Source organism: Dromaius novaehollandiae, chromosome 5 (genome assembly GCF_036370855.1).
Source record: "Dromaius novaehollandiae isolate bDroNov1 chromosome 5, bDroNov1.hap1, whole genome shotgun sequence".
NCBI classification, from domain to species: domain Eukaryota; kingdom Metazoa; phylum Chordata; class Aves; order Casuariiformes; family Dromaiidae; genus Dromaius; species Dromaius novaehollandiae.
Genome location: NC_088102.1, coordinates 43502549 through 43519357, shown reverse-complemented (window position 1 = coordinate 43519357; position 16809 = coordinate 43502549). Strand labels below are relative to the sequence as shown.

The 16809-nt window shown below is 37.1% G+C and overlaps 1 protein-coding gene across 2 annotated transcripts in view; it reads right to left on the bottom strand.

Annotated features, from left to right (window-relative positions):
* INO80 (INO80 complex ATPase subunit) overlaps window positions 1–16809 on the bottom strand; it is a 70794-nt gene that overhangs the window by 33926 nt on the left and 20059 nt on the right. For both annotated transcript variants that reach the window (XM_026095687.2, XM_026095688.2), the window contains exons 12-24: window positions 16390–16599; window positions 15733–15813; window positions 14418–14513; window positions 11703–11762; window positions 10961–11103; window positions 9759–9843; window positions 9141–9258; window positions 8675–8760; window positions 7559–7726; window positions 6973–7106; window positions 6076–6143; window positions 4523–4616; window positions 3177–3354 (exon numbers count right to left, since the gene is read on the bottom strand). In XM_026095687.2, coding sequence (XP_025951472.1) covers window positions 3177–3354; window positions 4523–4616; window positions 6076–6143; window positions 6973–7106; window positions 7559–7726; window positions 8675–8760; window positions 9141–9258; window positions 9759–9843; window positions 10961–11103; window positions 11703–11762; window positions 14418–14513; window positions 15733–15813; window positions 16390–16599 — 1521 coding nt within the window. The remainder of the gene's footprint in view (window positions 1–3176; window positions 3355–4522; window positions 4617–6075; window positions 6144–6972; window positions 7107–7558; window positions 7727–8674; window positions 8761–9140; window positions 9259–9758; window positions 9844–10960; window positions 11104–11702; window positions 11763–14417; window positions 14514–15732; window positions 15814–16389; window positions 16600–16809) is intronic.

The following is a 16809-nucleotide window of genomic DNA, read 5'->3' as shown; positions in this document are numbered from 1 at the left end:
ATTGCGACCCTGCTTGTTAGAGAGGTCTGTTAATTTTATTTCCTGGAAAGTGAGGCCACAGGAGATAGATAAGAGAGGAATTCCACTTTCTCATAGACTATTATTCAGAAACAATTAGCTAACAAACTGTATTTCCAAATCTATCAAAGGAATGTTAACTTCGCTATTTAACTCTCTTTTGGAAGCCAGTATCAGAGTCATCAAAGATGGCTTCAGCCCAATTAGAAGTATACAGGAAGAAATACAGCGAAAACTTCTAAGAAGGCATCCAAAATAAGAAAAAAAAATTATTTTTGTATACACACAGTATTAGAAGCAGTTCTTGTACATGGACACTAGTCTAGTTCTCAGCTCCATGCCTCCTGTGCACAAATCATGAGCAAATCACATGAGAAACATCCCTCTCTGAACTGCACGACATATATAACCATTAAAAATTCATGAATGGAGCAGACAATAGATATAACAGGGACAGCAGAGACTGGCTTCCCATCAGTCACCTACATGGAAAAGACTGGGTAAGGTTACAGAACAGAACACAGCCACAGCTCTAAAATGGATCATATAATTTAGTAAAACAAAGCCAAGAACACAAGAAGAGGACTGTTAAAAAATAATAATGTAGACATCTATTGCAAAGATGCAATCAAAATAAGTGTTGAAAGAGACTTTGCCATATTGCAAACAGGGCTGCAAATAAATACAGGTAATGGCTACCAGCACTTTCTGAAGTTCATTAACACTCCTAATTTTTTATAAATAGAAAACGCAGAGAGCAAAGGAGAGAATAGGAGAAATCTGACCTCAACAGATCCGATTTTACATTAAATGGATGCATACAAATTAACACACATGCTGTGGAGGTGCTGAATAAGGGAGATGAAGAGAATCCCCACTGCAAGAAATTTCTGTGTTGACATGAAGAAACTCATGGTATCTTCAGATAGATGTTACCTTAACTTCAGAAAGATGCATTAAAAACAAATCTTTTTTTTTTATTTACTGACTTATTTTTATAGTTTGTGTCTCACATCGGAAACGCTGGTCTGAACAGTTAAGAAAAGCCTTTCCAGATTTATACCATTTCCTTTTTCCTCTTTTTTTCCCCCTCCCAACTCCCTATATGTTACTATCTTATGAAACTCTAGATGAAGCCTCAGGGAATTTTACATGAAAAAATTCTCAAATTTGGGCCAAGATAAGAAAGTGACCTTATTTTAACTCAGGACGATAGGTGCTGTTAAAAGTATGACATTTGAGGGGCAGCTCGTTTTCAACTGTTCTTTTCATTTTGCACTTTTTTTTGTTAAGATGTTCTATATGTAGACAAAATTCTGCAAACGTAACTTATTTTAAAGTGACTTCAAGTGGTAACTTTGTCTATCAGGGAGGTTAGAAAAAAGTTCTTAAGAATCCTTCATAATCCTAAAGCTAAACTTCCTTTACATTTACTAGCTTGTTATCACAAGTATGCTGTATTGCGTACATTGCTGAACTCTGCTCCTCAGCTGGCTGTTTTCTATGTAAGAGCCACTAGTTATACAAGTTAAAACAGTCACAGCACTGGGCCCCCCAGAGACACAAGTAATGGCTTCCTGAAAAACAGAGATAATTTGGAGAAACCAAATTATATATTCAAGTTGAATATCCAGGTTGTGGTATAGGTGGAATTACAGTCTTTCCATAAGCTTTTCATTCCACTATTACTATGAAAAGCTAGACATGCATATTCCACATCTCACATGTAGCATCTATAATGCAAATTCGTCTTCTGTTCTTTAAGAAAAAATATCAATTTTCATGTCATTATTTATATAGACTAATCCAGAAGATTTGCATATGTAGATTTCCTTTCTACATATGCAAAGATGAATTCTACCTTCCTCTAAGTGCATACAACTGCGCTCATGATTACACTGTCTTTTATTCCTTTACTGCCAGACTGCAACATTTATGAGAACACAAAAGTTTTCCTTGGCCGTACAAATGAGAGGATAGAGCTACAACATAGTTCCAGGGAAAAGCATTACACAGTCAGTACACAAATGGCTGAACATAATCTCAGAAAAATTACTGCAAGCAAATTGATGTACGGTAGACATTTTACCAAGCTAGGTATGGAGTCGCACAGTACTTAAACACCAGCACAGCCAGAGTTAACTGGCCTAACAGAGTTAACACACTCAGTTGGCATGCTCTTTGTTTGATAACTAGGAAGACTCACTTTGTTGGCTTTACTGTTGATGCTGCAAAACATGACACCAAGCCCAAGGTTGGTTTCCTACTGCTTATGCATCTTCAATTTCAACTTCCTCTACACGCTATTCAATTGAATTCTGGCTGTCTCCTTTCCCTTTCCAGAGTCATGAACAGAAGCAATGATCTCTAGAGAAATTTGGCTTGCCCAAGCAAGATCTCACCACTTCAGAAAAGATTTTTTCACTGCATATAAGTTAACTACCACTTAAAGAGCAGTTTCAGCTGTACTCTAGGTGCTTTCCTCACTCTATGCTTGCAATTTTGTGAACTTTTACTTTCCAATGAAACAAATTGAAGGAGCTATGGTGCAGCACAGGAAATTAACTGCAATTTAGTCATGAAAAGATGAAACATTCACACACACACACACACACACACAAGCTTAGGAAAAATGACCTTGCATTACACAGTAAGATGAACATATTTGGAATGTATCTGCCAGCAGCAGAAGCAAATTTCAGAGCCGAAAGACACCACTGACAATGCTCATCTACCAACTCGGAAACACTGCCAGGCTGACGTCTGCTTTTCCCAGCTGCTGCAATAATATTGAAGTTAGAAATAAGAAGTGGTTTCAAACAATCAGAAAACAAGCACCATAATTCTCCTATTTTTTTCTACATATCTTAAGTTTATATGCAGAACACATCCCTCACAAATCATGTTTAGTTCTGTTGCACTGGTAATATTTTTAAGATTTCTAATCCAACTACCTTATTTATTGTACAGCAAGTTTTGGAATGAACCATTATACAGGAGGCCTATTTTTCTGCTTAGTAATCTGAACTTTGTGTTTCTAATACAGCAGGCAAGAGAGCATACTGATAAAGCCACTCTGCTTCCAAGTTTATGTTTTCTTCTGTTTTCTCCCTCATAAGGATTTGCTAATGTCTGCACATCACAAAAATTTTGCTTACCTGCAGCAAAGTGCAGCTGTGCAAGTTTGGGAAAGAGAGTGGAAAATTTACATCAAGCAAGAAATCTTTGTTTCTCAGAAAATGTGACCCCTGCTGGTTCTCCCCTTCTGTCTCCATCCAGGAGCGCAAGTGATGGAGCCTGTAGGATGCTTTCAGAGACAGGAAAAGAGCTAACCATCTGAAACAAATCATATTAAACACAGTTATTCACTGCTTTGTGATAAAAAAAGGCTTTAACATATTTAACACCACAGTTCCATCTGACACAATTTTTTTTCAGAATTTCTAGCTTACAGCGCCCTGACTTGAGGGAAGTCATTTTTGCCAGACATCTTCCAATTATAATGTTCTTTTTATTTCTTCTAAGGTGGCTTAATTGAATCTTAATGATGAAATCAGAATATACTTTGAAGCACTTCAGAGGTACAGGATTCACTTCACTTCAAGGGTGAAGCACTTCAGGGTCAAGCCTGAGTTAGCCACTACTACCTAACACTGCACTCTGACTTCTCCATGAGTTGTTCCTTATATAAATTATTCACTATAACCTGCAGTATGAATGCAGAATATATCCCAAGTATCATTCAGATAGATGAAGAGAAAATTGCATCACGTTAGTGAAACACAGAGAAACAAACGGTCCTACACCAAAAATAACTATAACCATGAAAGAATATGACACTTAAAAAGCCTTAGGCAGAGTACACTTATTTATTAATAAGGCTAGCTTTTAATCTTAAGTTTCTTACAGTTACTATCTAACATGAGTTGCAGAGTGCTTCACTTAAACAGATCATTTCCCTTTCCAAGACAAGGCAGTTTACAGCATTAAATCATCCACCATCCTAAGCCCATGCCTTGGAATTCCATTCCACATTGCAAATGGGACATGCAGAAATGAGACAATATGGCTTGGAGTTGAAGAACAGCTATCACAGCGCAAGGTTATTCCACGTGTGTTAAAACACACACCCAAGTACAACTGGTAAGCATTACAATAAACCGGCACCCCAAAGTCGGGATTTTGTGTTTGACAGTGCCAGCAACCTACAGCGTGTTACAGAGTAAACTCTTTTCTCTCACCTTTTGATCGTCCCGTGTACTTATAATGATGTAAAATCTTTGTAATAGATTTTTTCTCTTGACAGAGGCACAAAAACTACCTTGCATAACAGAGTCCTATACCTGGAAGAACACTCTAGAAGTTACTACAACATTAAATAATGATAGATAAGTAATAAATATTGAGACAGAAAATGCAGGTTTACAGAGATACTTCTAATCTAATATCACTAGTACTTTTCCTTTAATTACTAAAAAAGGAGTGTGGGGGGGAAGGTCCTCACCTGGCTAAATGTCCCTGATGCATGAGGTTTGCCATTTCTGCTGGAGAGACATCAATAAACCGGAGGAAAGAAAAACAGCTTTCTTCATTGATGCCTGTGTCACAGAAATACTAAAATTAAGACTGACACATTTCAGACACTCCTATCTGAAAACAATGAGCATACTTCATCAACTGTGGTAAATTCTATTCAAGATACATATATTCTCTAACATAAAACAAATCTAAGGGAATAAACTGGAGATCCTAATTTAACCTAGACTTTTTAGAAATACTGAAAATTTCATCTTAATTGCTGTTGCCTGACTCCAAGTTACAGTTCAATTTCTAGTCTGGGCAAGACAAGGTCATTTATAAAGAAAGATGGACGTGCTCTACGCCAGAAAAAACATGCAGTTTATTTGACCTGCTAGGAATCAATAGGCAGAGTGCCTGTTTGGTAAACAGACCACACATCTCCCAGACAGCTGGGAGGACACACACACATCAGAATGGCCTGCCAAACATGCTCCCTCACCCAGCCAGTGAGTCAAATGTTCTAGGAGATACTGGGATTGGGAGGGGAATGGGAATATTGCAAGAGGGGATAAAGATACAATAAATATGGCAAGAATTATGGAAACACTGCAGTGAAGTAGGAGAGCAGGAAAGATATGTTCCACTGTTAATCAAGAGCACCTTTCCAGCCCACCCACATGCACTGTGCATCCCCAATACCATTCATGTCTTTTTATGTTTAACATCTGTACAGAAAAATTAAACACCCCAAATTAATGATTCCCCAAAATATTTTCCATTATTTTCAAAAAATTGAACTTTATCATATGTCAAAAAGAGCTCCCCTAGAAAAAGCCTGTTACAAGTATCAAAACAAATGAAGACCACAGCAATCAACAAGACACACCCAAGAGCATTACAGACAAGTGCAGACTCCTGCTGCTGCACGCTGGTTCTCCTTACTTGACGAGAGTTTTGTGTAGGTGAACAAGTCCAGGCTAACAGATTTCAGCATAACAATGCAGCCGTTACATGCTCATGCTTTTTTTCCCCAAATTTTCCCTACCCCAGCAGCTGAGCAATCAGCAGAGCTAATTCTCTCTTTTAGCAAACAAATTCTATCATATATAAAGTTAAATTGTATTTATCAATATAAGCAGATTATTTAGGTTTTTTTCTCATTAATTAGATCCAGGGTCATTTTCATTTTCCTAGTTTTTACTTGAAAGAGAAACCAGGAGTTTAGCATGCAATACAGATTGTACTAAAATGAATCCAAGATTTCCGTAAATTGAATCTGTGAAAAATTCACATTAGAATGTAAAAGCAGCATTAACTCTTTAAAGCAAGCTAAAACGAGGTAGGAGGAATGGAACAGGAGACTGAACTAAGATTAAGCAGTGACTAAACAAGTTTTCTGTAGATTATTCTTCTTCTACCTTCTTCCATCCTTTCCATACTGGGCAGATCAAATGTATGTGCTGACTTCCCATCAACATGGGACAGTATCATATGCAAGTGTGCAACCCAAGTGGTTACCCAGGACTGTAAACCTACCCCTCCTATGGAAGAGAGACTGCTGGATGTGGTCTGGTGCAAATGGCGAAAGTAAAACCCGTAACCACCTGAAAAAGAAAACAACAAAACAAACAAAACCACTGAGAAAATGTTAATGAAGACAATGTTCAACCACATAGACAGAAAAAACAATGTGATGTCCCCAAAGCAGAACAGTAGTCCAGTTCTTCATGGTAAACAACTCAATTCTCCAGATATCTGGAACTGCATAATAATTAATGAAAAGCATCAGTCCAGATGCACTATTATTAATTTGACACTGGAACACACCATTGTTCTAGAATTGCATTTTATGTTGTAAAACAGTTAGTCTTATGTTCAGAAATGGTTTTCTCATCTCTGCCAATAGAATTTCTCATAACTGAGGGCAAAAAAGATTAATCAGGAACTGCCACAGACAAGGGAAACAGCAGACTGCACTCAGGCTGCTTTTACTCATCCAAGGTAAGCATTACAAGCTGCCAGGGCACCAGTAGGTGCTCACAGTATTCATGTTACAACAAAGACATACTGATAGCTTCCTTAAACATGAAAAACCACTCAAGGGAAACCAGCTTTTTTTTTTCTTTTTTTTAAGAATTCTACTAAAGCTTAATTCTATTACACATCATCAGCAACAAATCTAAATTCCTTTTCCTCTTCCTGACTTTCCTTTTCAACCAAAGGGATATTTATGACCAAGATTCCACTAAGAAAGAGCATCAGATATCAGAAGTTTAACAGCTGAACAAACGAAAGGAAACTAGGAATGCATTGCTCGACCCATGCTATTTAAGAACATCAAGTAAGGAGGTTAATTAGCACTTACAAAGCTAAAATAAGCCTAAGTAATACTACTGAAAATGCTAAGCTGGAGAGGAAGTTGAGTTGGCTTGCCTGTCCCGTGAGTGGTTAAAGACCCTGATCAGTCCATGACGGTAGATGAACTTTGAAATCTGATATGGCTTTAGGGAGATGTGAAATGGAGACCAAGTTTCTTGTCGCTCAAACAGCTCTGGGTGATTACACACCTATAAGAAAGAGAGCTTGTAAAACACTGGGGAGGAACAAATGCCCAATGCTGCAGTTACATCCCAAATCAACTAAAACTATTGATCGCTTGAACTCTAATATTGATTAGCATTTCATAGCTATTTTTGAATAGCTAGAAAATTTGAATGCTGCATAGTTATCTTTTCCTATTCACATCACCACTATTGTGCTTTTATTCACAGGTGAATGCTTTCTTCAGCGATCAATTTGGAACTAACCGAGTTAGCAGAAGCACGATTTGGCAAAAGCTCTTCTACCCAAACATCACATTATACTGCATCAGAAACACAGATGAACTGCATGCAAATTTGCTTGCCTATGCCAGAGAGTTTTTTTATATGGTGTTTTCCAGAAGTCATATTTTAGCTCTGAGCTAATGATTGATTATACTTAAGAGAAAAAAAAAGAAACAAACACAAAACAGTCTTACCTTCCTGAACTGCATGACTAGGTTCATGAGACTACTAGTGGTGTTCTGTGCTTGCTGAGTAGTGCCCATTGAGGACTGCAATAGGTCATCAATAGAGATTTTGTTCTTCAGAGCTTGGTACAACAGCTTCTGTCGACTCGTCTGCTGGCAGTACATAAGGATTTCAATCTGCAAAACAGTAATGCAGTTTTAACCTTTTTCTTCTCTGAAAGGGAGCAAGACCACATCAGTACACATAAGCCAGAAACAAATGTATCTTCAGGAAAACATATATAATTTTCTCAAAGAATACATATAGGCAGCTGCATTCATATCTCTAATTCAGGATCCAACCTGGGAGGGACTTCTTAACCAATGTGTTTTAGAAGACTTTGGTGATGATGCAGGAGACAGAGCTTTGAACATATTTAAGCATGACTACGTAAACAGATAGATTTTTAAGAAGCTTTGAAAACTTCACATCTACAGCTGAACAGCTTTAAAAATCTGGCCCAAATTCTACTATTAACATGCTACCAACTTGGAGTCTTCTTAAAAAGCTGTCAGGAGCCCGTGATAACCACAAATGTATCACATAACAACAGTATTTGCGGGAAGAGTTCCAGTTTTGGAATTTAGAAGCACATCAGAACAAAGAAGAAGGAAGCTTCTTAACCAGTGATCCCAAAGCCAGGGGACATGCTGACCACAAGATCATCCAGTACTGCTAATACCCACAAGAAATGACTATAGTGTTGCCCACCATGCATTTCTTGCTCAGTACAAGCAAGCAAAACCAATATTAAATCTATGCCGAACCCTTCTCAATATCCACTGGAGACTTTTATAACCCAGTCACTTGTCCTTCACTTCATTTAGTGATATTTCTGTCAGCCTAAGCTTTTCTTTTATTTATAGCTCTTAATAAAATGTTTTCCCTAGAATAAGACTTTGTTAATTCGAGTTTCCTCAATTACATCCACATCTGATGAGAATGATGGAATTTGGTGCCAAAAATAAAAGGTCTGTGAAAGATCTATGATCAAACTTCAGGTATGCAGAATTTGTAAAAAACAGCACAAACTACAACAATGAAGTTACATGAAATACTCATTCCAAATAAATACTTTTTCTCACCTTATCTGACAGCTCATTTTCTACATCTTTCTTGATTCTTCTTAACATGAAAGGCTTCAGGATCATGTGCAAACGGGACAGCTGGTCTGAAATGCAGAATAATGGGAAGAAGGAACAATTACTTCAAGAAAAGTATATTGTGTTTTACTACAAACAAAGCCTCTTACTGCTCAGCCATTTCTGCTCATATGAGTACTTACAGCACAGGGTTGGTGTTTCTGTGTTGAAAAAATATTATATATGTATCTATTATATGTATTTATAATATATACATATATTTTACACATATATTTACATATATACTTCCATATAAACTACATAATCCATAATGTTCCAATCCAATGCACTCTCTGCTTTACATGACATTCCTCATATATAAAATGATAGGTGAAGTTTATCCACTGGTAGTCTAAAAAGACAGTAATTTTTATATTAAACACCTGTTGCAATTACACATGGCACTCACTTTCATCAATAGCAGATTTGTTCTCTGCATGGCTCTCTATGTCCTTAGAGAACCACTCATTGAACTCTTCATGGGAATCAAACAACGTTGGCATGATAAAGTGCAGCAGGGCCCACAACTAAAAAGGAGAGGAAAAAATAGTGACTCAGCAAAAGTCGTCCTACTGTGGACAAAGTAATTAGGGATCCCAATCTTACTGCAGCTCTTTATGTGCAAAGTCTTAAAAGATCATAAGGCATGGCAAACAAAACCAACAAAAAAAGATTTTTTTTCCTCCATTTTACACTGGAGAAACACCAGATATATCAACTCATCAAAACACCATCGGAAAGCAATGACAAATACAGGGCAATGAATTTGGCCAACTGAAGAAAAAGCCGCCAGGGTTATATTTTATCCTGTAATCTACGTATGACTAACCAACAGGTATCTTCATATTGTTATTCGAATGCATGGCACATACCCAAATCCTCCCTCTTAAAGTTGATCCCATTTTATTTGCCAATGGTCTGCTACAAACATGATCCCACAAATAAAGTGGATTGCTTAACTGCTCACTAACTTATGGGGTATATTATTGTTATAGAGAAAAGGCAGCTCTTGTGAGCTCCTGAATACCTCAGCCATCGTGTTCTGGATTGGGGTCCCAGTCAACAACAGTCTGTTTCGACACTGAAACTGTAGTAGGATCTTCCAACGGACACTGATAAATAAAATCGAGAAAATCATTAAAATTGAATTTGTACACGGCGTATGAAACAAAAGCAATTTTAAGAGCAAGCACTTCCGGTGACCTTCCCAAGTGACTTTTGGAGGTCACTGGATAAAACGACCATAGAGTATAACTGCTCTCCCATCTTCCAAAAGACCATCACAGGAAAAAGCTGCTGTTTACAAATGACAAGGAAATGAACATGATTTATTTTATTTTTTCTAAGTATCTTTTTTATTCACTTTTTTAACACAAATGCTTAGATACTAATAAAATCTCTTTAGCAGAATACTTAGCTTTCCAAATGAAACCATTGTTATGAATCAACCATTTCATGTTTCTTTTTTTTTTTCATACTCTACAACACTAAGTGTATAGGCTGCTGTGGAAGGAGTGCTGAGCTGTACAGGGCAGCTTCCAAAGAATGATGAGGAGGCAGACTTAGGTCTGAATGAATCTCCCTCTAAAACAGTTCTCAACTCATGAAAATGGAGATTTGGTGCGTACAGTGGCAATTGTGGGAAAGGGTATGACAAAGCAACTAGAGAATTAAAGACGGACAAATCTGTTACTTGGAAAAAAACAAACCGAAAACTTCCTGGCACAGAGTTCTAAGGCAAAGATTGGGCTTTACTGCAGCCTACAGTATTCACAGGGTTCTGACCTTTATTGGTATCTGCAGATGCCACTGAAGAAGGAATCAAATTAATGTATTTAATGGAGGCAACAGAAGTAATACACATCTGTTAAAGGCTACAGATTGTTTACTAGGAGAATTCTGTGAGTGATTAGGAAAGAAGAAGGTAAAAAGCTGTTCACACCATGTTATTTCACTGTCCTCTGCCCTATGCATATTTCCATCACACAAATACTTTTTAATTATGCTTCACATTATTTGGAGCAGGAAAGCCTAAATGCAAAAAGCTACTGGATTGTTCTAATGTCATGAAGTTGGATTCATACAGGTATTTAAATAGGTTTGATATTTAAATGCTCTTACGCATGTTAATTTTAACTTCTATCTACTTGAGCAACCTTGACCTTTTCTCAGTATATCTTTGAAAGGCTGATGGATGAGGGAAGATTTTGTTTCCAGTTCATTTATTACCTGGAGCTACTCTTGAGTGCTTGCGCTTCATCCAGCACCATATATTGCCACTTCACTCGCTGGAAATATTTCACATCCTGCACTACTAGCTGATAACTGGTAATCACCACGTGGAAAGGAGCATCCTGAGTATACAACGTCTTCTATAACCACAAAATGAGAGACAAATGTCCGCATGATGTAAACACATTGTGAAGAGTTCACTTGGGTATACTGTGATTTCAGACTCTATTTCATAATCTTTTCTCATTCCTACTGCATTTTTTCTCCACTCGGCTTTTTAACTAATTACAAAAGATCGTTGAACTGGTGGATGTAAACTTCAGCCCACCTGCTTCTGAACAATTTCAGATGCTTCTTAACATGCCTGACCAGAACCAGGCATTGAACCCTATAAAATGTTTTTTACCCACATAAATCAGGAGCATTCTGACAGGCCCACAGGGATGCAAAACTTGCACATCCTGAGTTAGGTTACTCAAATAGAATAAACAGTTCTAGACACTGAAATTGCCTGCTTTATTTGCAGTGCTTTGGTTTCTTCAGCTGAACTCTGTACTGTCCTAAATTGCCCTGTACAGGAGAATCCTTCCATTTCATTATCTTAATGGAAACACTACTACATGGACAAAGAAACAGAACTCTACATACACACATTCTTTAGCTTGGTAGGGTATATCAGCAGTTTTTGCTCTGCACAAATCACAAACATGGTCAAAGCACATGTGGATCTCAATATTACCTGACTCCAGAATTTCCTGATCACCTTTCTATCATGGGGATTTCCCCAATAAGGGAGCACCTGGAACAGCCCAAAAGTACAAAGACATTATATTCAAATAAAGACATACCTCTACCAGAATTTTATATTCTACAAAAATTAACAAGACAGCTTTCTCCAGAGCAATCAAAAGGGAAATGAATGATCTTTTTTAACTTAGAGAAAAATCAGAAGGGACTTAAAAATACTTAGAAACAGAGCATTCCAAACAAAAGTGTCAAGCGACTTATGCCTAGTATAAAGAGTAGATCATTCTGTACTAAGAATCTCAAAATATCCAGAAGCATCCATTACCCCTTCCAGACAGACTTTCCTAGAAATTATGACTGACATTTTGCTTATCACAGAAAGAAGTCTGCCCAAGACTTGTTCTCCTGTTGTTTAACCTTCTCTCCCAGTTGGTTTTATACATCAAAATTGTCCCTAAACTCTGAGATAAAGCATCTGCTCTGGACATATTTTACATAACCTTATGTCCCTCTGGACATATTTTACAAAAGAATAAAAATAAAAGCGCTGCTGCCAGAGAAGTTTGTTAATCAATGTTATTGTTCAGAATTTTATAAGTCCTGTTACTCAGAACACGGGTCTGATCTTTGCAGTGAACTAAAGTAGGTCAGTTACTAGCTAATAATACTGTATCGCCATCTTTTGTCTAATGAAAGAATTACACCAAAGCAGGATTGAAAGTACTGAATGCTGGTTTCTGAGGCCATGAAACATCTTAAATACTTCCATCCTGCAACTGATGAGCTCTATATAGCTCACACATTATTAAGTTCCTTTGGTTGAATGTTCTTTCAACCATTCTGAAAGAAGGACGCTAATAAAGAAATACAAAATTAATCAAAATGTAATTTGCCTTTTCTTTTACATATTTTGCCATGGACTGGAAATTAATTCACTGTGATTTACTATAAGCATAATATACACGTAACTCTGTATGAATGGAAGATGGAACAAAACTGGTTCCAAAAAAATAAGATAAAAACGTATGATTAGTTTTTCTAGGTTTACAGGTATAGAATTTATCATTATTATTTATTTTTACAAAATGCTCTGTTCTAGGAATTAATTAAACATAATGTAAACAACCTCCTCCTCCCAAAACAGCTACATAATGAGAAAAACAAAGACAATTGTTTTTTAAATCAAAAAAAGTGAAAAATCCTCTTTTTGAAAGCATCCTGACTGCATATTTTGAAATGTCTTCCATATTTCATTCAAGAGAAGGAGAAAGCATTAAAAAATGCTCACCTGTTCTATACCATGAGCTGGTTAGATGAAGTTACAGAAAGTAAATAGACAGAATGGCCAACTGCTCTAATGTTAATGTCCTCTAATGTTAATGTCCTCCAGGGTTTAAACACAGGTCCCTTTTGTTTTTGGCTAAGCAAATATATATATATATTTTTACGTAAATCCATACTAATTCAAATATTTCTATTTCCTGATCAGTTTCCTTAAATCTCAGTAATCCCAATTTAACCCAAAACATAAGCCACTCAAGCTGCCCATTACCGAACTACATTCTAGCACAACTCTTCCTCAGATAGATACCGCCAACTATACACCATAACGAACATGCAGTCTCATCACTGATTTGTACAACAAGCTCTTTGATAGAAGTTAAATCCCTTAATACCGCTGTACTCCAGATTAAGAAATTCAATATTACTTATAGTAATATTTCCAAGTCTCTTTCTCTATCTCATTAACTAACCAAGCCATTCAGAAAATTAGCCTAGATTTAACTGGTACTTACAGATATAACTAGATGTCTTTTATTTATTTTTCCCATATGTTCTAATTAAAATTAGATTTATTTAACAACTGATCAAAACCTCTTCATATCAAAGGTTTAAATATTTGAGCTGTTGACATAGTAACTACGATCTCTTATTATTTGCAAATGTTTAACTGAAAGCATCCAACACTTTTGCCTATCTTTAATTCAAAAGTTTTGGTACTATTTTGGTAATACACATTTCTTTCAAATCATCCTTTGCAACAATCCAATATTATCCATTGGGGAATATGTAAGCAGTTCCTTTTTCAGCAACTGATCATTCCTTTTTTTTACCTTACTATTTTTCCCAATTCACAATGTACCTAAAGACCTTTTTTTTTTCCTCCTCTTATCTTTTTGGCCTTATCTTTTTGTGCCTCACTTTTTCTTCATTACTGGTTGCATGCTTATGGTTCTTCTATTTTTCCTTAATAACAACTATATCTTCTCTGATCTGTTTAGAGTTCTGTTTTTGTTTATATAAAAACTTTATCCTCAGATAAACTCAGATTGCTATGAAAAACTAAAACCACCGCTCTAACCCTGACGCATGTAAGACTGAAATACTATTCTTGTGTCTGCTTCCAGGCCCTCACACTAGAGCTGAATGTCTACTCCCTGCCCAACCTCAATTCCTCACTAAGAAGGTGTCTTTAAGCTGTTCTAAAATGACATCATGTGACATAAGTAAGAACATTTTTGAGCCCTGGATAATTGAATGCTCCAGAAAAACAGGATCACGGAAGAAATTGCAGAATCAGAGCCAGAAGCTGTAGAGCTTCAAATTTCAAGCTAATTAGTTCCCTAAGATGTGGCAAAGAGCTCAAGAGAACAAAACAGTTTGCTTTTGAGACAACAGAAATAACTTTCCTGTACATGCTCATTACCTTAAATTTAGGAACAAATCTGGCAAACTCCTGATGCCAGTTGTTAAGAGTAGAGGCAGGTGAAATTATTAAAAAAGGTCCCCAGATGTTCTCTCTCTGAAATGTATACATTAAAACACACACGCACACAAATTAATTGGGGTAAAGGACACCGAGACTGGTGTATACAGCATTACAACTACTAAACGACAATGGCTGCATATACACAACATACGAAAACTTCTACCAACCCAGCAAGGTGATACAGAATCACTTAGAGTCGATTTAATGTTTAACTAAGAGTTCTTTCACAACAGCAAAGTTGTTCCCAGAACAACCAGTTTCAAACTGGCTCACCCCTTTGCTTCTGGAAGTTTCTGCTACTTTCACATTCCTAACAGCCCCTGTCATTATGTGAAAGAAAAGACTTCAGGTAGCATTGGAAACCTTAGCTTCATTGCATCACATTACGTTAGATGGCAATAACAAAATCGAGTCATTAGCATACTGGCGGTCATAAACTGATCCTGCATAAAGGAGAGCAAGCAAAAGTAAAAGCCCTGTGTAGGCTTCCAAAATCTCAAATCGCAGTGCCACAGGGAGACAAGCCTATCAGTTGTCTCTTCCACACAGGTGAGATCAACAGCCTTGTGCTCTGCACACCCTTCTGATATTCTGGTTGATAGTGGCATTGAGCTGGTATCAAAAAGAACATAAACAGACGCAGATAACTCTGATTCAGTCACTACTACATATAGGTCTGTTCTCAGTCCAACTGAGCAATGTCCTCTATCTAAGGCAAGTGACCGGATGCCAATCAAGACTTGCTTTTTTTCTTTTTTTTAAACATATCTGCATAAAGAAGTTCACTTTACTTCTTTTGCTTTGTCTGTCTACCCTGGCACAGAAGAATCACTATGCTGCCTAAGAAAAATATACTGAAATGTGGAAGTCCGCACAGATTACCATGAAGTTCAGAAATTGGGCTTCACTTCTGTAAGTGTCTTTGAACTTTAAAACTCTGAACCATAAAGTCTGCAATCTGTTCTCTGATCAGGCTTTCACATTCAGTGTGAATGAAAAAGTGCTGCTCTGAAAAAATAATCTTATATTTATATATATAGCTACATATATAAATATATATAGAGCGAGAGAGAGAGATACACACACATACACATATCTTTTTAGAGATGCAGCTTTAAAACAAAAGGAAATATCACAGACAAAAAACATCTTAAGATATTCAAGCTTTATAATCTGTAATTCATTCAAACGCAGGAAAAATATGCATGTTCTATCAAGCATGCTGACCAAGAAGAAGCCATAATCCATTTACCTCAGCCAGATGCGCAAGGAGAGCAATACTTTGTACTGTTTTACCCAGACCCATTTCATCTGCCAGGATTCCATTGATGCCCTGCAAAAGATCCACAAAGGAATACTTTTACCCTGATGCTTTTTCATCCATACAGGACTAGCAGAACAGTTGCCACCAAGTTTAGGGGAAGCAGCCCCACTGTAACAAGTCTAAAACACCTTATCGTCTCCTAGGTGTTCTATTAAGAGCTAATTTCCCCAAACTGCACTTTCATTTATAGGCCTGATTTTTTTCCCCTCAGCCTGTCTGCATTTTGCAATCACACTGCAAACTGCTTAAGGGCAAGGCTGCCTGCAGTTTACAGGCTGACCAAAGCCTGAAATAGCGTGAGACTCTGGGCAGCCAAAGTCTCCTCAGTGTATGGTCTAACTGGCAAATGGTCGCATAAACATCCACATAAAGAATCTTGAGATTAATGCTCCATTCAAAGTTATTTCCGAAATAAGTCAAGAATACTGATAGGTGGTTTGCATATTTCCTCTTCTACAGAAATGCATTACAAATGCAGTGTATGTGGTCTAATTTTAAAACTAGCAAATTATTTTTGACCAAGATTACTCTAAAGACTTAAATTACCCCAGAAGTTTTAAATATTTGCAAGATGTACTAAGATACCTGTTCATATAGGTTGGCCAGCCAATTCATGCCTTTTAGTTGGTAACCTTTCAGTTTACCATTGAAAATGGTAGGCTGGGGAATGTCTTCTCCTGCCCGGATAGATGGGTTTGCTAAACTGTAGCTCTCTCCAAAACCAGTACCAGACTTGTTAGCAGCCCGTAAAGCAGCTGCCCGACTCTCCTTTGCATCTTCATCAAATGATCTGGTCTAAACAAGGAGAGAAAAGTACGCATAAGATGATGAACATACTAACTTATCAAGAAACTCTATAACAAAAGGCCTTACACTTCACATTAAAACATAGGATGTCTGCCACAAACCAATGGAAAATAAGCCTGTTCCCACTGCCGAAATCTTTGTCTTCTGTTTTTCTAGCTGCTTGTCACAAAGGGGCAATGCAATCAAACTCAAGTCTGG